A 20,373-nucleotide genomic window follows, 5' to 3' on the forward strand; every position below is an offset into this window, starting at 1 on the left:
ATTGATACACTTAGAGGCGCCTCTATTCTCTTTTAAACTCAGTTGTGACATGACACTACTTGTATATCAAGACATCGCTTGTTTATCAAGTCAAAATTGATATAAAAAAAAAAGTGTGTGTGTATATGTATGTGTGTGTGTGTGTGTATGTGTATGTATGTGTATATGTATATGTATATGTATATATATATATATATATATATATATATATATATATATATATATATATATATATATGCACGCACACACACACACACACACACACACACACACACACACACACAGATATATACAGTACAGTATCTCACAAAAGTGAATACACCTCTTACATTTTTGTAAATATTTTATTATATCTTTTTATGTGACAACACTGAAGAAATTTGCCTAAATGTAAAGTAGTGAGTGTATAGTTGTATAATAGTGTAAATTTGCTGTCCCCTCAATTACTACATACTCAGCCATTAACATCTAATCCACTGGCAACGAAAGTGAAAATTTCCAAATTGGCCCCAATTAGTCATTTTCCCTCCCTGGTGTTATGTGACTCAGTGTTACGAGGTCTCAGGTGTGAATGAGGAGCAGGTGTGTTACATTTGATGTTATCGCTCTCACTCTCTCATGGTCACTGGAAGTTCAACACCATGGCACCTAATGGCAAAGAACTCTCTGAGGATCTAAAAAGAAGAATTTTGCTCTACATAAAGATGGCCTAGGCTATAAGAAGAGTGCCAAGACCCTGAAACTGAGCTGCGGCACGGTGGCCAAGACCATAGAGTGGTTTAACGCGACAGGTTCCACTAAGAACAGGCCTCGCCATGGTCAACCATAGAAGTTGAGTGCACATGTCCAGCATCATATCCAGAGGTTGTCTTTGGGAAATAGACGTATGAGTGCTGCCAGCATTGCTGCAGAGGTTGAAGGGGTGGAGGGTCAGCCTGTCAGTGCTCAGACCATACACCACACACTGCATGAAATTGCTCTGCATGGCTGTCGTCCCAGAAGGAAGCCTCTTCTAAAGATGATGCACAAGAAAGCCCACAAACAGTTTGCTGAAGACAAGTAGACTAAGGACATGGATTACTGGAGCCATGTCCTGGGGTCTGATGATACCAAGATAAACGTATTTGGTTCAGATGGTGTCAAGCGTGTGTGGCGGCAACCAGGTACAAAGACAAGTGTGTCTTGCCTACAGTCAAGCATGATGGTGGGAGTGTCGTGGTCTGGGGCTGCTTGAGTGCTGCCGACACTGGGGAGCTACAGTTCATTGAGGGAACCATGAATGCCAACATGTACTGTGACATACTGAAGCAGAGCCCGATCCCCTCCCTTCAGAAACTGGGCCGCAGGGCAGTATTCCAACATAACGACCCCAACACACACCTCCAAGACGACCACTGGCTTGCTAAAGAAGCTAAGGGTAAATGTTACTGACTGGCCAAGCATGTCTCCAGACCTAAACCCTACTGAGCTTCTGTGGAGCATCCTCAAACGGAAGGTGGAGGAGCGCAAGGTCTCTTAGCATCCACCAGCTCTGTGGTGTCATCATAGAGGAGTGGAAGAGGACTCTAATGGCAACCTGTGAAGCTCTGGTGAACTCCATGCCCAAGAGGGTTTAGGCAGTGATGGAAAATAATGGTTGCCACACAAAATATTGACACTTTGGTCCCAATTTGGACATTTTCACTTAGGGGTGTACTCACTTTTGTTGCCAGTGGTTTATACATTAATGGCTGTGTTGAGTTATTTTGAGGGGACAGCAAATTTAGATTGTTATGCAAGCTGCAAACACACACTACTTTACATTGTAGCAAAGTGTAATTTCTTCAGTGTTGTCAATGTGAGGGGTATACTCAAAATAAATAAATATATATATATATATATATATATAACGCACCAAAAGTGCAAACTGTGTATTAGCTACGTTTTGCGCTTTCCCGCTGCAAGCGGTCAAGACGTTCCTATCATGACCACAATTCTTCTGTGCAGGAGGCCTAAAGCTTCTGTCAGCCTTCCTCTCTAGCTAAGCCAAGACATATTATCATGGCTGGGAAATGTCTATATTTTGAATTTCCAATAAGGAACTGACTGCTCTGGGCTTCAACAAAATGCTGGCCTTCAGTAAGAAAAAAAAGGCAATTTTACAGCACACACTAGTTTTGGTAGCATAATTATGTGGAATGTATGTTTTGTTAATGGACATTAATTGTTATCAGAAAATTATGGGTAAAGTTCTGCTTAAATGGTGCTCTGCCTGGTGCCCACTGCAGTAAGGAGTGTTCTAGATGTTAAAATGTTAAATGTTCTATATTACATCATAAGCTAAAATTAGAAAATGAACATGAAAATGTGACCAAGGTTCATTTATCTTACCAAATTTTATGGTCTTTTTTTTTTTTTTTTTTTTTACAGGCCAAGGCTGCAAGCACAAAGAAAATTTGCCCAATCCCAGCCAAACAGTCCGAGCACAACCCCCATTAAAATTGTGGAGCCATTGCTACCCCCGCCAGTTACTCAGATGTCAGACCTCTCTAAGCGCAAGCCCAAGACTGAGGATTTCCTCACATTTCTGTGTCTCCGAGGTAAGAATGTTCAACTTCTTTTACATACAAAAATAACATTGCTATTTCCAAGACTATCCCTCTGATACTGTCCCATTCCAGGGAAATGCAATTTGAGAAGAGATGTAAAATGCATAGGTAGAGGTTACCTTTAACTGCTTCCTGCCTGTGTCGTAAAATGATGGACTGGCGGGAACCCTATTATTCTTGGACTACGTCATCCTGAGAACACACTTTGTGTGGCCACTCGAGGCCACGCTCCAGCGCAATCGGTCATTCACTGCATCCTCTGGACACAGCAGATGACCGATCACTATACCGGCCAGTGTCATGTGATCGCTGTGACCAATCACAGCAGACCACGTGACAGTTGTAAACCATGAATGGCTTCCTTTCATGCCATTCATTGAATACAATTGTGTTGCTAGCTGTGTTGGTAACAGTGATCACATGGTGCAAACAGGGCCAATCACAGCCCATTCATACCATGTGATTAGCTTTGACCAATCACAGCTAATCGCAACAAAATACAGTGTCTAAACACTGTCATTCCGTAAAAATAGTTGCTTATAGCAGTGAGATTCGCTGCTATAACCAAACCTAGTAAAAAAAACAAAATATCCTGAACAACTCTCCAGAGTGGTAGTGTTACTATGGTAACACTGCATAGCTCTGGTCACAGTATGTTAAATTTTTTTTAAAGAAAAATGAAAGAAAAAAGAAAACCTAATTTAAAAAAAAAATACTTTTCATGCAGCCGACTTACTGCATTTGCATTGGGAAGGTGTGGCATAGCAATGTCTGGAAACAGAAGGGCTGTGATCTCTTCCTGGAATCCAGTTCACCCTGAGGCTTTATATATCACATAAAGTGTTCAGCAGAGCCAATTGGAATAAATATACAAGACACTGGTTTATGCCAGGGTCTGGCCTTATGGGCAGTTAAGTACGGCACCATCATCTGGTCATTGAGGTACACCTCTACCATGTCAAGGATATATTCGTGGATACAGAGGAGCTTCACAATAACACCAGTCGCCTTTGGAATTTCGACTGTTGTATCTGCGTGAAGGGAGGACAGAACAAAAACTTTCCGCGTGTCCCTCCACTTCCCTCCGAGCAAATTGTTACATTTCAAGCAGGCTCTCTCCCCCCGTCTAAGTTGGGAATCTGCAAGCCGTTGGGGAAAGCCCCAGTGATTAGATTGCATGGTGCCACATGTGCCAATTCCACAATCAATAACATGACTAAAAAGTGGCGCTCTTGTGTAATAATTGTAAACATACAAGTAGTTCCCCCTTTCTGAATAAGGGTGACACCAAGCCCCAAATCTTGCCAGGGCTCCCTATGTAGTCTGGTCAGTTGTGGTGCTCCACGTGACTATCTCTTCCCTCGTAAATCATAAAACTATATGTATAGCCTGTGGCCCTGTCACAGAGCTTATACAACTTGACCCCAAATCTGTCACGCTTGCTGGGGAGATACTGTTTGAAAGACAAGTGGCCAGAAAATGTAATCAGGGACTCATTAACGCAGACAACTTGATCTAGAATAAACATGGCTGCAAACTGTTGTGGTTTAAGAGGGGCTGAATTTTGTGGAGCCGATCATATCCAGGGTCACCCTGGGGATGACAGAGTTCTTTGGCATTGAAATGCATGAACCGTAAGATCTGCTCATATTGGGTCCTGGTCATGGAAGCAGAGGACAAGGGCATATGGTGAATTGGATCAGTGGACCAATATGACCGCAACACACTTTTCAGTAATGCCCATTGGGAGGGATAGGCCCAGAAAGGTCTTAAATTCAGGATCCATAATAGGTTTCCATTCTCTGGTAAGGGTCAACTGGGGATTAGTGGCGATGAACTGACCAGCATACAAATTTCTTTGGTCCACAATAGATACAGTGAATAAAAATCAAATTAAGTAAAATCACCACCTGAATTCCAGATTGGCCAGTGAATGGGGGAAGTACGGGTGCTGCAGAAGTGGTGGGCAGCCAATTAGAATTGGCATATGAAGCAGGATGGGTACTATGGTCTATACGGGCCTGTGTTCAAACACTTGGTGGCTGCGGGACACTGCTTGTACTAGCCACCGCACCAGCTTAAACTGCACTTATGGGACTTGCCACATCACCACATGTTACTGCAGTGCTGGTTTGACTACGACCAGGATGTACTAGGCCATTGGCGCTTGCCAGTTCACCAGAAGGGTGAGCGGCACTAGTACTGGCTCTCTGCTCCATGGGAGAGCCCTGCAGTAATTGCGCCTCAACAACAGAAGAACGGGGTTGGGTATGCCTGACCTTGGCAGGGATCACTACTCTGTTGTCAGACTATCTGTCAGGGTGCCACTGCTTTCTATCGGTTTGTATGCTGAGCCTGAATCTGACAGTGAGGCAGCTTCCCCATTGCTACCATTTGTCATGCTCAGCAGCGTGTATGCCTTTTCACTAGTGTACCTCTGTTTGGACATTTAAATTCTAAATTTATAGGTACAGCTAGTACGACTTACAGGCAAGAGCACCCAATGGTCAAAGCCTGCTTAAATCGCTACCAAAAAACATGTTAGCGTTCACAGGGATCAGGCGTGACTCTGCTTACGCTACAGTTGTGTGTTTTGTAAGTGACAGTGATTGATACTGCACTTCGGTGGGGTGGGGTGGGCTGGGCGGTGGGGCTAAACGCAGGTGCTAGCAGGTGTCCGGGTTTATTCTGCTAACGCCACGTGTTTGGGAACACTAAACTATTGGGGCCGCTAGCATAGATCTGATCAGACCAAAGATATTTAGCCGTTCAAACACTATACTAGTAATCGAGGTGTATGGTGTGTGCGTGGGTGTTAGCGCTACTGGCACTAATCTGACTTTGCCTGGAATTGATGATGATGATCCTAACTGGCACTAAAACCTGTGGGAAGATCAGGGGGTTAAACATTTATTCAGTAATATATGGTGGGTATGCGAACGCTATAAAAACTTGACTGCGACAGTAACCAGCGTCACCTGTGACACTAAATACAGTGATCAGAAAAGAGATCTGTACACTATTAGTGACAGGGGGTGAAAGGGTTAATGGGGGGTGATCAAGGGGTTAAACCTTTGAGGGGGGTACCCTAAAGCTACCTGGGCTTACTACTAACTGCCCTAACATTGATTAGTGTCACAAGTGATAACAGAACAGTGATCAGTGAAAAATCTGAAGACTGCACTTGGTGACACAGTGACAGGGAGTGAAGGGGTTAACTGGGGGAGGCAATCAGGGTGGTGATCAGGGGGTGAAAAGTGTGCCTATGTGTACTGTTTCAGTGTAGTGTTGATGCAACTCACATTTAGCTTTCTCTTCTCCTCGCTCTGGAACCATAAAGGATTCCACAAGGGGGAGGTGATATCACTTCCTCTGCCTGTGTTAACATTACACGGCCAGAAGACAGTCTGCCATTCACCAGAACCTATCACCAGGTCCAGGCCAGAAATCATTGGCCTGGGCATGGAGACTGATCAGTTGTTTCCAGGAGAATGGTTCCTTCACCCTGATATCTTCCTGTCAAAAATGGGGGATCCCAGACATAGATCTGTTTGCGTCCAGGTTCAACAAAGAAATCGACAACTTTGTGTCAAGAACAAAAGATCCGCTAGCATCGCTGATTTATGCATTCCCTCCTATTCTGCCTGCATCCACAGCTTCTTTGCAGGATCAAGCAGGAAGGGAAGTCATTGATTCTTGTGGCCCTCAGCAGGGCCCAGGAAATCTTGGTATGCAGAGATTGTAAAGATGGCAGTAGGGGACCCATGGGCCCTACCATCATGGCCAGACCTTCTCTCGCAAGGTCTGGTGTTCCATCCTACTTTACAAACGCTAAATTTAACGGTTTAGCTATTGAGACCCACACTCTGAAGAAGCGTGGGCTGTCAGGTTCAGTAGCATCTACCTTGGCTAATGCAAGGGAGTCGGCCTCCATAATTTATATATTATGGAGTCTGGGAAATCTATGTCTCCTAGTGTGAAACCAGGAGCACCCCAGGAAATAGGGCAAAGGTAGAATCCTTGACTTTCTGCCGATAGGGTGAGAAATGAGGCTGGCCTTGCGGGCTTTCTAAGGACAGGTCTCAGCCTTATCCGTATTATTTCACCGACCACTTGCTTTGCATTCTTTGGTCCGTAACTTTATTCAGGGGGTAACGCGGCTTAATCTCCAGTTGGGTAACCCCTGAATCCTTGGGACTTGAATTTAGTTTTGTCGGCATTACAAAACAGCCTTCTTTTTTTGGGGCCGATACGACATATTCCCTTGGTCCTTTTTTGACAAGGAAACTATTTTTTTCTGGTAACCATATCTGCTGCAAGAAGGGTATCAGAATTGGCTGCTCTTTCTTGTAAAGAGCCATATTTTTATTGTTCACAAGGATAAGGTAGCATTGCGTCCTCATCCTAACTTTTTACCAAAGGTAATATCTGGGTTTTATCTAAACCAGGATATTGTTCTACCTTCATTTTTCCAGAACCCTGTTCTATGGGAGAAAAATCACTACATTCTCGTGATGTGGCAAGAGCAGTCAGTCAACAGAGGACAGGCAGCATTGAAATCTATGATTTCTAAATGGGTTCGACAAGTAATCGTTCAAGCTTATGGTTTAAAGAGGTAGTTCTACCCTCTCAAATCAAAACGCACTCCTCTATGGCTGTTACTTACTGCAGTGCATCACCAAGCCTCCATGGCTCGATTCTGCAAGGCCACAACTTGGTCTTTAATCCATACATTTACCATATTGTATCTTGTGGATGTAAAAAGACATAAGGGTGTCGCCTTTGGGCACAGTGTACTGCAGGCAGCAGTATAAATCCACCGATCTCATGATGCCCTACTTTAGTTGAGTATCCCTCCCCTCAATTGCTATTGCTCTGGGACATCCCACATAGTAATTACTATGGCTCTGTGTCCCGCGATGTATGATTAAAGAAAATAGGATTTTTATAACAACTTACCTGTAAAATCCTTTTCTTTTGAAGTACATCATGGGAAACAGAGGTCCCGCCCCTCTTTCTATTATACATGTGTATTGCTTTGCTATAAAACTGAGATACTCCCAGTAGTGGGAGGGGTTATATAGGGAGGAAACTTCCTGTTTAGGGTGTGCCAGTGTCCAGCACCTGAAGGTGGACTATAACCCACATAGTAATTACTATGGCTCTGTGTCCCATGATGTACTTAAAAAGAAAAGGATTTTACAGGTAAGCTATATTTTTAATGCATGCCAATATTCTGTTTGCTTTGTTAGCAGCAGCTTGGCGTTAAATGCCATTGCTGAGCCTGTTTTGTACAGTAAACATTTATGGGGAACTGTCGAATGCTTTTGCTAAGTCCAGCTACACCACGTCTATGGGCCTTCCTTTATCTAGCTGGCAGCTCACCACCTCATAGAAGGTTAATAGATTGTATTGGCAAGAATGATTCTTCATGAATCCATGCTGATTACTGCTGATACCGTTTTCTTTACTAAAATCTTGTATATAGTCCCTTATCCCCTCCCATGAACTTGCATACTTTTGATGTTAGGCTAACTGGTCTGTAATTCCCAGGGATGTATTTTGGCCCTTTTTTAAATATTGGTGCTACATTGGCTTTTCACCAATCAGCTGGTACCATTCCCGTTAGTAGACTGTCAGTAAAAATTAGGAACAATGGGCTGGCAATTACTTGACAAAGTTCCCTAAGGACCCTCGGGTGCAAGCCATCTGGTCCCGGTGACTTATTAATGTTAAGTTTTCCAAGTCTATCTCTAATTCTGTCCTCTGTTAGCCATGAGGGTGCTTCCTGTGATGTGTCATGAGGATAGGGATCACATAGGGATGCCACAAACAAAAGATAATTGCAAACTTTACTAATAGTAAAATGATTTTCCCATTTAAAACATTCAGATGTGAACTCACATGAAATGGCGCCTAAAAACTGTCACTCAGTGTTTCCAGGAAATATACAGTAATGGCTGACCACTGACCCCTACTCCTGGGTCCAGTATGCACTCCAAACACAGGAAATGTCACAAGATGATCAATGTTCAGATATTGATATAACTATATGTATATATGTATATATATATATATATATATATATATTATTAGAGAGAGAGAGAGATATTTATCTATATTTTTATATATATTACACACAATAGTGTGGGCTAATTTTACCACAGAAATGTAGCAGAGTACAGTTTGGCCTAGCTTTATGGAGAAATATTTTTTATTTGCAAAATGTTATTACAGAAACAAAGAGAAATTTATTTATTTAGCCGTGCAGTTGTCATTCTAAGTGCAACAGTGCCGAAAGCTAAAAATTGGCCTGGTCAGGAAAGGGGGCCTGATATTGAAGTGGTAAACAGGATTTTTTTTTTAAGCAGGCTAGTATTATGCCCTTCGAAAGTCCTAGGAAATCTTCTTTTTCTAGGACTTCTATGAAAGTTGTTGCTAAAAGAAATGTTTGACCTGCTTCTGGCATATTTTATAGCACAAGGGAATACTGTTATTTGCTTATTTTCTAATGCCGTTTAAAAAGTGAAACCACGACATCTGTTTGAAATAGGCCGCCTTTTTCTTAGTTTTTTTTAAGACTGTCTAAAATTTTATTTTTAAATCTTCTAAACTAAGCACTTAGCCTAATATTGTTTCAATTAATATAAAACAAAAAACAAAAAAACTTTAGCTTAGTGGTTGAGGAGCAAACATGACGTGTCAAGATTTCATTCTGTCACAGTTCAATTTGTAACCCAATGGAAACCTATGATTTCCACTAAGGTGAACTTTGCTCTTCTACTGCCAGCTTATGCTGGGAAAAATACTGAAATTCTCTTTTGGCAACCTTTGCTTGCATTAAATCCAGCTGTCTGTTCCAAGACTTAATTTATTTAATCAGATCTGCAAATGTCCTGAAATTAGCCTGGAATAGGGATTGCTTGTAGCTGTGATAGAGCAAAAACGTTTTTTATCATCATTCACTGTGGCTCCCTGTAAACACTGGAACTGGGATTCTTTGGCTAGGAATCATGGGGGTGCAGTTCAGGAAGAAGCTAAAAATGCAAAAAGCTCAAGATGGCATGATAAACAGTACTGTTCTGTCCTGTACAATGGCTTTGAAGGCTCTCGTTTAATAGTAGTCACATTCCACTGGGCTTTTTGAAGAGGTTTGATAGAGGTTATTTACCCCCCCCCCCCCCCCCCTCCTGAGCAGGTGAATTCCAACGGAGCCTGCCCTGTGTGGGAGAAGACTTAGGCTGATATGTAAATATGAGAAAGCGATACATTTTTTTGAATGTGCCTAAAGCTGACCATTGGTGGTCACAGTGGGCTGAATAAAAAACAAAAAAAACGTAGATTCCTCCATCCACACAAGCAAGGTTCATGGAGGAACCCCCCCTGCTGGGGCATTCTGTTTTATCAGTGGGACCCACTGCTGAATGACCAAAGTTTCCCAGCATGTCCTTTCCTCAAAAGTTGATCAAAATTTCAGTTTCTGTTGAGCAGTATCGGTCACGCATTTTAATTAGACTGGGCCCCACTGAACTGGCTGAATTTGGTTAGTATAGGGGCAGCTTAACTCCTACTAGTTGTCCTGATTGGTGAAGTAGTAGAACTAGAGGGGATGTAAATAAACTAGTCCCTGCACTTAGTCCTGTGCTAAATAAGCTGTTTAGCTGTGTGGTGTGTAAATGAGATTTGGATGACCCTCACAATCTCCTTTAGTCTGCCTCAAAAAGTGTGGCCCTAAATAATGAAATAATCACAGGTTGTGCACCATGAATTTAAGATGCATAACCCCCCTTCCTCAATACTTTTATTGCTGCATGTTATTAACACTGCAATAGGTTTGTGATTTCTTTGTTTTTTAATTTATTGGTCTACCTATTGTAAGATTGTAAATAACAAGATACTAATATTTTACTTTATTAAAGTGTTAATATATTAAGTTCCAGAATCAGACTAGAAGAGCCACATAATATATGATATTGTTGCATGTGCCAGTTCAGATTCACTGTGCAGCATGTAAGATGGAAAAATGATCTCTGCCTCACATGAATGAAATATTGATTGAGCACAAAAAGCCATTCACATGCAGCTCTGTATTTGTCTAGGGCATTCTGAGTGCCCACGTGAGCAATTCCTGGCACAGAAGAGAATGGCGGGAGGGTCGCCGTGGGATATGAATTGCATTTGTTCTCCTTATTAGCTTGTGTATGTGTCCTCATTGTTCAGGGCTATTACAGTTCTGTTGTCTTACTTTCAAACCATCCATGAAGCAGCAATGATAATCCTGTTAGCTGTGCTGTTCCATGAATTCCTTCTTTAAAGAAATAGTTGCTTATGTCTGGCAATGTAGTTGGCAACATGTCAAAAGGGGAATGCAGTAGCAGTGAGCATCTGTCGTCTTTCCTAGGCAGGACTAAAGCCACTAACTGTTTGTGATGTCTACAGCAGCCTTTCAATTTTGCCTGTCATTTGTGAGCAGCACAGATACTTTGGTCTCATGTTTTTTGTGTGCAATGTTTTGTTGGCTCTTGTAAAAGAATCTTAGTTTTTCTTTCCACTGGGAAACTGCTACAGTTTTCATAAATCATCTTCTTCAATTTCTAATTTACATTGTGACCTATAAGTGTTGTGTCAATTTTTATTCCTAAGGCCAGGTTCACACTGGTATGACACGATTGTATGACTGTTATCCTACTTTGCCCTGCAAATTCAGTCCTACATTGGTCCTACATTGGTCCTACTCCCATCCGGCTTGAATAAACAGGATATGATTTTGCTCCAACTTTGAGATAAGTCTGACTTGTCCTTTTACCAATCAAAACAATCCCAGTGTGACATAAATTCCTTTTACTGCTGCCATAATCACCATGCCGGATGTCGCAAGCCAGATGGTTAGGGCGAGGATCCGACTTTGATCCGACTTCAGTGATATTGAATGGGCTGAAAAAGGACCAAAGTAGTGCAGAAACCTTTTCTAAAGTCGGACTGACTTGTGTCAGACCAACATGTGTCCGACGAGTCAAGGCGGCTCTCATAGGGAACCATTAATTTGTACACATCATGCAACATGTGCTTCCGAAGTTGGAGCATTTGTTGCACCAGTGTGAACCGGGCCTAACTTCCATAAAGCATTTTCTTGATACACTTGGAAACAGGCATCAATAACAAGATACAGTAGGAAAGAGCCCTGCCAATATAAGCTTACATTTTAAAAGTATTTGAAAAACAAATGTAACAAGGGCGAAATGATTTAGACTTGATTGGTATCTAATTTAATTTTTTGTAATAATGCCAATTTGTTGTGCTTTTGCTTGTAACTGCATTTCTTATAGAGTATTAAAAGAAAAAGAAAAGCACACACTTGGGAAAATATTGGCTTGGAAGAATCGACAGCAAAAACTTGTTTTTTTAATTACTACAAAATGTTGGAAGTGTTTGAATAGATTTTGTATGATGAGATGATCTGATATGACTGTTCCATGCATTCATTGTTCTTTGCGTGCATTAAAATGTCCCATACATAAAACGTTTTGATCTCTCTACATACTTTGCCCTAATGCATGAGCAAGCAATATTTTCAGAAAATACCTTTACCTTCCGTCTTTGCAGGCAAGAGCATAAATTCTGCTTTCCGGTACTTGATGTCTTCTCAAGCTTTTGCCTGTACCCTCCACACCACATGTTGAAAAATGACTTGCCTTATGCAGATCAGGCCAAGTTCCTACTGCTTTTGGGGAGCTACATATTTTTTTCTAGATCCAATGTACTTGCCAAAGGTATGCTGAGGATGAAAAATAGCCACGTGTGTGCTTGACAGTTTGAGGCCTGGAAAGGCTATAACATTTAAAAGTAGGCTTTGTTCCACATATTCAAGGCTTTGTTTTTAGTTTACTGGAGAATACATTTCTTAATATTACAGTATGCATTAACAGAGTGGCAGCAGATTCTTAAAGTGGTTGTAATCCCTTACAACACACTTTGACCTACAGGTAAGCCTAGATTAAGACTTACCTGTACGTCCAAGAAATATCTCCTAAACTTACACGGTCTAGGAGATATTTGCCGCCGAAAGACAGGCACTGCTGTCTACGGCGCATGCGCCGCAGACAGCGCTGCGCAGGAGCACTGAGCGCTCCGCGGTCAACGGCGATATGCCGCAAGTGGCGCCTCCCGTGCGCATGCGCAGGAGTGACGTAATCGCGGCTTCACCGAATGACAGCGGTGGAGCAGCGAGACCCACCGAGAAGATGGATGCGCCGGACTACAGGGGACAGTGGTGACTTTGCTGGCTCCTGTGTCAGGTAAGTTACACATAGTGCACTATTATGCAATGCATAGTAGTCCATTATGCTTTACCTTTGCAGAGAATGAAAGAGGAAGTAAACCCATCAGGGTTTACTTCCTCTTTAACTGCTGTGAGTTAATTAGTAAAAAGACCCATTAATGCAAACGGCTTAAATTAATGTGCTTGTAAATGTACATAATATAATATTTTGATGCTAATCTGATACTAAATCTTTTGCTTTCATGCAGGTTCCCCGGCCTTGCCAACCAGCATGGCTTACTTTGGAAGCTCCCAAGATGAAGAAGATGTTGAGGATGATGATGTGGAACTCGAGGACACCAAAATAGCCACCACTAACACTTCATCCTCATGCCACTCAACACCTCGCAAAGGAAAATCACAAAAGCATGTCACCAATGGACATGGTAAACTCCAAATTATTTTCAGTTTTACATAATAATAGGTATAGCTGTAGTGCGCCAGCTTACGCACTCTATTTTCTTCAGTTTTTGGAATTCTGGGAATCCCTTTTGCTTTCATGTTTGTAATATAGGAAAGGTATTCACAAACAAGCCCACCACACATACTTGTCTCTCACTTACATATAATATGGGGTATTAGAGACGGTTTCTTATAATCACTATTTAGGCTTTCTTTCTAGGTTAAAAGGTTAAAGGGATACTAAACAAAGAGGTATTGCCATAATTTATTAACATCATATATATCATGGCACTGTATTTATTTTAATCCTCATTTCTTCAGCACAGGTGTGTGGTCACGTGATCTTTCCCTGTTCTTTGGCATCTGTAGACAAAAGACCCTGGGGGGAGGGGCTTCTAATAATCTGCTGATGTATGCTTTCCACAGTGTGAGTCTTGCCGCGTACACACGATCAAACAAGCGGCTGGAAAAGTCCGGCAAACTCAAGTCCGCCAGACAATCCCCCCATGTGTAGCCCACGGCATACTTTTTTGACCCAAAAGTACAGCGGACTTAGAAGGTAGTGTTGCACTCCAATCTTCCCGCCGGACTCGCATTTCGGCGGACATTCCGGCCGTGTGTGTGCCAGTCCGCCGTACTTTTGAAATGAGCGGACTTTTCCCGCGCGGAGAAAAGTCCGCTCATTTCGAGTGGGTCTGCAGGTAGGCGGGGCCCGCGAAGGAGACGCCGCTGGCCCCGTCACCTGGTATGGACTTAAAGGGGAACCCCAACGTCGAAAAAAATCGGCGTGGGGGTCCCCCCCAAGTCCACAACAGACCCTTGTCCGAGCACGCTACCCGGCCGGCCAGGCTGCGTGCCCTCAACATTGGGGGGAGCCTTGGGGAAGGGGGGGCCGCGCGGCCCCCCCACCCCAAAGCACCTTGTCCCCATGTTGATGAGGACAAGGGCCGCTTCCCGACAACCCTGGCCGTTGGTTGTCGGGGTCTGCGGGCGGGGGGCTTATCGGAATCCGGGAGCCCCCTTTAATAAGGGGGCCCCAGATACCGCCCCCCCCACCCTATGTGAATGAGTATGGGGTACAATGTACCCCTACCCATTCACCTGTGAAAAAAAGTACAAAAAAACACAACACAGGGTTAACACCTTAACCCCATACTCATTCACATAGGGTGGGGGGCCGGTATCCGGGGCCCCCTTATTAAAGGGGGCTCCCGGATTCCGATAAGCCCCCCGCCCGCAGACCCCGACAACCAACGGCCAGGGTTGTCGGGAAGAGGCCCTTGTCCTCATCAACATGGCGACAAGGTGCTTTGGGGTGGGGCGGCCTGGTACGGCTCAGGAGGGTGGGGGGGCGCTCGCTCGTCCCCCCCTTTCCTGGCCGGCCGGGTAGCGTGCTCGGACAAGGGTCTGATGTGGACCTGGGCGGGACCCCCACGCCGATTTTTTTTTCCAGCATTGGGGTTCCCTTTAAGTCCATACCAGGTGGCGGGGCCAGCGACGTCTCCTTCGTGGGCCCCGCCTACCTGGAGACGCGTTTTGAAATTAGCGGACTTTCCTCCGCGTGTGTGGGCGAGTCCGTTCATTTCAAAAGTAGGGCGGATAGTACGGCGGACTTAGTACACCGTATTAGTCCGCTGAAAAAGTGCCGTGTGTGGGCAAGTAGCCCGTTCGGAAAGTCCGACGGACAGTCTGGCGGGAAGTCCGCCAGACTAAGTACGTCGGACAGACGGCTAAGTGTGTACGCGGCTTCTGTCTGACCAGTTCTGATTGGTAATGTGCAAGCCACGTGACAAAATAAAAATAGTTTCAAAGGAGCAATTCAAACTATATTATAAATATCAACTGTTACAGCTCCCCATAAATATTTATTGAACATCAAATGTGTATTTTTTGTGTGTTAATATGGTGTAGGCGGAGTCAAAGATGATTGACGCTAGCTTTCACTTTATTCAGACAACATCTGCATCCAAGGCTTTTTTACTTTACAGGTATTGGCAATTATACCTGATATATTAAATACTAATTTATAGTATAGTTTTTTTTATTAAATGTGATCAATCAACATACTATATCCAACCCCATGTGTTTAGCAATAAAAATAGCATTGACCCGGTTTATTTGTTGCATGTGAACCTGTGGACAGACTATGGGCATAGCTCTTCTACTCTTGACCATTGAGTTATATGGTGCCACCTACAGGAGTAGGAAGCTAAGCAGAAAAAACACATTACTGCCTATGGGAAATCCTAGCTGGTATAAACCCCCTCTGCTATAGGCAAGCCAGTTATTTCTGTCTAGTGTTTACTAAATGGGGACCTGCTGGGATCTGTGGTTCCATAGATTTTTTTTTTCCCATGTTTTTTTCCTGCGAAGATCTTCAGTCAACAGCTGGGCTGGGTGACAGGCTGGATAATGTAGACCAAGTAGTCACCCTAGTACAGCCAATGAGTGCACATCTCCTTGCCCGGGGTAGCCTGCGAGTTTAACGTCTCACAGGGACACACGAGTGCACACCTAACATCCATGTCGCAGTGTTTCCCTGGCTGACAGCCACACACACACACACACGAGGCAGATCTGTCTATGATGTAGTGTTACCCGCTTCCTTCAGTGGCGGACTGCAAGTATTCCCTAGAGTGGTCGGCTTACCTGAGATTTGTCTGTTGGCTTGGCATTTGTGGCTGTCCGGGCAGTTGCCTGGTTTCAGTCGGTGGGGTTCCATTGACAACCTTCAGGGTGGTCCCTTGACAGGTGTCGACTCTTTCAGGAGTGCCCAGAAAGGATCCAGTCAGACAATGCCTCTGCTTTAAGCCGGTTACCCATACATTACTTGCGCCATAAAAACATTTTATTTTAATGTCACCCTATGTCAGTCACCAGGGCGGTACGAGGAGTGCTGCAGTGGTAATGGAGGCTTCACTCATTCTTCAGTGGGTGGAACTTCACATGCCAGCTCTCACTGCCGTGTACATTTCAGGCGTGGAAAGCTGGCAGGCGGGGTACCTTGGTCATCAGGCGCTGGATAAGGGTGAGTGCTCTACACCCGGACGTGTCTAATCAGATCTATCTGCTGTGGGTAAATACAAATATGGATCATCTTGGGCCACACCTCAACAGGAAGGTGTAGAGATTTGTGGTGAAAGCTAGGTATTCCCTAGCAGATGTGACAGGTGCTCTGGTGGCACTGTGGAGCCATTGTTACATTTTTGCTTTTCCTCCTCTCATGCTTCTGCCCTCCTGACTTCTGTTACTGCAGGCACTCTTGACAAAAACACTATGACCCGGTTATTATGTGATTCTTAGCAGATATCAGACATTCAGAAGTGCATTGTTTTTGGTGAGTTGGTCGAATCCTAGATTTGCGTTGTAAGGAACAGAAAAGTATTAAGAACAATTAAAACCTATTCAAAGAAACACATTTTTAAAATATCAGCCCACGCAGAAAAGGTCATTTACATCAACCAGATCTTATTGCAGGTGTCAAAAGAAATTATAAAGATTATGCATTCAATTTTAAATGTTTCATGATACCAGGTTCATTTTTAACCAAGTTGTATCTTACACAAAAGTCCACAAGGGATCTGGTGAAGAGAGCAGTGGGACTTTGCAATACCAAAAAAAAAAAAAAAAAAAAAACGGCTATAAACCAGACTGCAGTGGTCCATTCTATAAATAGAAAGTGAGGGTTCATGTGACAAAAAACAAACAAAAACAATACAAATGTTGCAAAATGGCATAAAAAAACCTGGCAGCTTGAAGTGGGTGCCTAATCATCAGGCTAATAGACATCTGTCTCCTCTATCCCCCACTGTCTAATCCATTAGCGGGCCACGCCAGAAGTGATGTCAACAGATGGTACCGGCTGTGACCACACGACCTGAACCGGAAATGCCTGTGCCCTTTTGGAAAGGGAAACTGCGCCAACAAGCTTGAATACAGGGAGAATGGAGGCTACCTATAATACACTGTAGGGTGCAAATCAATGCCCATGATTGGACACAGATCACGCTTGCTGTAGCCCCCCCCTGGTGGTAACCAAGGGGGCTACTTGTGTCAGGTTCAAGGGGCACATGAAACACAGTGGGGGGGGGGGAGCAGGGCTGCAAAAAACAAACAAACCCAGCCATGAACAAAAGGACTCCAGAAAAAAACACTGGTGAAAGAGGGGAAGACCAAGCCATGAAAAAAACTTGCAAACCTCTATCCTGGCAGATCTCCAACATTTACATACAAATATTACAATATTAATAAAATAATTATGCATATTTCTGTGTGGCTATAGAAAGATCACAGACCAAAGAAAAGACAAAAAGGACCAAGAAAGTCACATCAGATATTCTGACCACCCAGAAGAAAAACCCTTGAGGAAGGGTTTATAACTATTCATTTCATTAAGCCCTGCAGGTTGAGTAGCCACAAGCCTGTGTAGCCATCGGGTTTATTTTTGGAGTAGAATTGTGTTAGTCTCCTCTCCGGGGATCTGGGGGATGAACATCAAGAGCCCAGAGGAGGAGGGATGGAGCATGATAGTGATGTAAGTTTTTATCACATGTCTCCCAATGGAGAGCAATCCCCTTTCACACTAAGGTGCTTTACATACGATATAGCGCTTAAAATAGCGCCCACAAAGTGCCTCTCCTGTCACTCCAATGTGAAAGCCCGAGTGCTTTCACACTGGAGCAGTACGCTGGCAGGGTGTCAAAAAAAAAATCCTGCAACAGCTTCTTTGAGGCACTTTGGAAACGGTGTATACACCGCCCCCTAAAGCGCCCCTTCCCATTGGAATCAATGGGCGCTTTGTGTGTACTTGTAACCCTTTTTCAGCTGCTATACTGACAGTAAGGCGCCACTAAAAATAGCATCGCTTTACTGCCGACGCCCCCAACGCCTCAGTGTAAAAGGGCTCTAAATGTCACCTGAATTTCACAAATAAATGTGTTCTTTAATTCTGTGCCAGATCTTTCCCATCTAGAAAGTTCTACTGGGGCAACCCACAATGTACACAACCCCTTGGGTCTGACAGGTAACAGAATGTTTAGGTGCAAGTTTCTAAACCATTTGGGAGAGTGTGAACTCGGGAAGCTGTGTCTTTTTACTCCTACTAGGGTCTCAAGTGCAGAGTTACCGCTCTAGTCTCCAATCTCACAGTAAAGGTATCCACCTTAATTTCCTACCAGGGTCTCCATATCCCCCAAACAAGTTTAAGTTCTTCTTTATATGGCTTACTAGCAATACTGGTCACTGCTGCTTCTTTTTAAAAAAAAAAAAACAGTTCACAGCGAAATGAAATGTGAGAATATTGACACAGATACATGGAGATTAGGCTTCCACAGCCTGCTGACTGTACAGGGGCCTGCATCTAACTGATAGTGGTTGTGGTTAAACAGTCACCATGTTCTGCTGTCTGTTCTGTAGTGAAAGCAGACTTGACTTGGTGTAATACTGCAGATAGTTGCAGGGTATGAGTACCTGTCTCTGTACGCTAGTAATTATATTTTTATGAAAACAGTGCTGCTGTTTCACACTCACATCTAAGGCCCCACTAAGCTTTTACTTGTGGTGCATGAGGCTCCAGCATTTAGGTGCAGGTGGAGTGCACAAGTGAATTGTCCAGCTGCTTTGTCGGCAATCTGTCAAACTGTATGAGAGGCTGACAGGTTCTGTGGCGGAACAGTTGACTGGGTTGAAGGCCTAGAATGCAGTTTGTACTCCAGACATTCGTCCCTTCGCTCATACTGCCCTAAACATTGGGACAGCTTGAGCAAATAACTTGAGTTTTTTCTTTTTTATTAAAGGCAGTCACACTGTTATTTTCAGGGCATGAAAATGGAAGTAGGAATATGATTGGCATGGGCAGCATAGTTCACGTATATTACTACGCATTAGCGAGTTACAGAAGTAAAGGAGTGTGTTGTGATATTTTATTTTATTTTTGAAAATATGGCAGTTAAAATGTTTTAGCAGACAACAAAAGAGAAGTTATGTTTTTTTTTGTATAGTTGGGCATGTACATTGTTGGATCCTGACTTGGATAGCTTGTCAACCACATATGTGGTTGGGCCATTCGTACATGTAAATTGTTGACCATGTTTAAGTTTCTTTCCTGTGACACACAGATCAACTTCCTCTGGTTTCTCTTTGTACTTCTAAATTAAAGTAAAGTTAAGTTAATTATTGTCACAACCATTGCTGTATTTGGTGAGTGTTGCAAATACTTCAGCCAGTGGGGTTGTTACGGAAGCTGGCCATACACTGTGTGAAAATTGGCTCATTCCATTTAACATTGAGATTCCTCAATTAAAAAGTCTAAAGAGCCTGGCGAAACATTATTGGCAAATAGCTGGCAGGGTTTTCAGTTTGATTTCCACAGGAAAAAGCACAACTCAATTCTCCCTTCCCAGTCAAGTCTCTTTTTTTTTTTAGTTCCCTCGAGACTTATCACCATTTATTAAAAATGTTTCTAGGGACTTATTACTGTGATAAGCTATGAAAAGTCATATTGCTGGTTTCTCACCATTTATTAAAGCAGTAGTAAAGTCAGAAAAACAGCTCCCCCCCTTCTGGGTAATGCCATAATGTGCTAGTATGTACTGCATACTAGCACATTAGGGCAGAGGCCCTCCAGCAGCACACTGTCACCACTGCCAGGGCTTCCAGTGCATGTGAGCTGGTGACAACACCGGCTGCTGAGATTGGGAATATCTCCTAAGCGGAGCATATTCAGGAGATATCCATGTTGGAAAGTTTTGACTGTAATACATAGTTTTAGATCTAGAATAGTATTAGGTGTATTTGAATTTTTCACTGGCATGCTATGAAGAGATCCTTGAGATATGAAATTTGTTTCAACATATTGGCCATTTGGTGACTCATGAAATAATGATTTAAGGTTTTTTGTTATTGATTTATTTAATTTTTTTTTGCTTTTAATACAATGTTTAATGAATATAACTTTATGCTTAAAAATTATATAGTGGTGGTGTTTTGTTCTTAGAGGGTACAATTTAGCTTTCTTGCTTTGGGCATAGTAATACCCTGTCCCAGTTAAGTCTTAACATCTGGATG

At 43.2% G+C, this 20,373-nt stretch overlaps 1 protein-coding gene across 2 annotated transcripts in view; it reads left to right on the plus strand.

Annotated features, from left to right (window-relative positions):
- Window positions 1-20,373, plus strand: part of JARID2 (jumonji and AT-rich interaction domain containing 2) — a 265,758-nt gene that overhangs the window by 156,917 nt on the left and 88,468 nt on the right. For both annotated transcript variants that reach the window (XM_077492225.1, XM_077492224.1), the window contains exons 4-5: window positions 2,410-2,579; window positions 13,116-13,292. In XM_077492225.1, the coding sequence (XP_077348351.1) occupies window positions 2,410-2,579; window positions 13,116-13,292 (347 nt within the window). The remainder of the gene's footprint in view (window positions 1-2,409; window positions 2,580-13,115; window positions 13,293-20,373) is intronic.

The sequence above is a fragment of the Lithobates pipiens genome, unplaced genomic scaffold (genome assembly GCF_037356315.1).
Source record: "Lithobates pipiens isolate NorthernLeopardFrog02 unplaced genomic scaffold, aLitPip1_a1.2 Scaffold_19, whole genome shotgun sequence".
Classification (NCBI taxonomy): domain Eukaryota; kingdom Metazoa; phylum Chordata; class Amphibia; order Anura; family Ranidae; genus Lithobates; species Lithobates pipiens.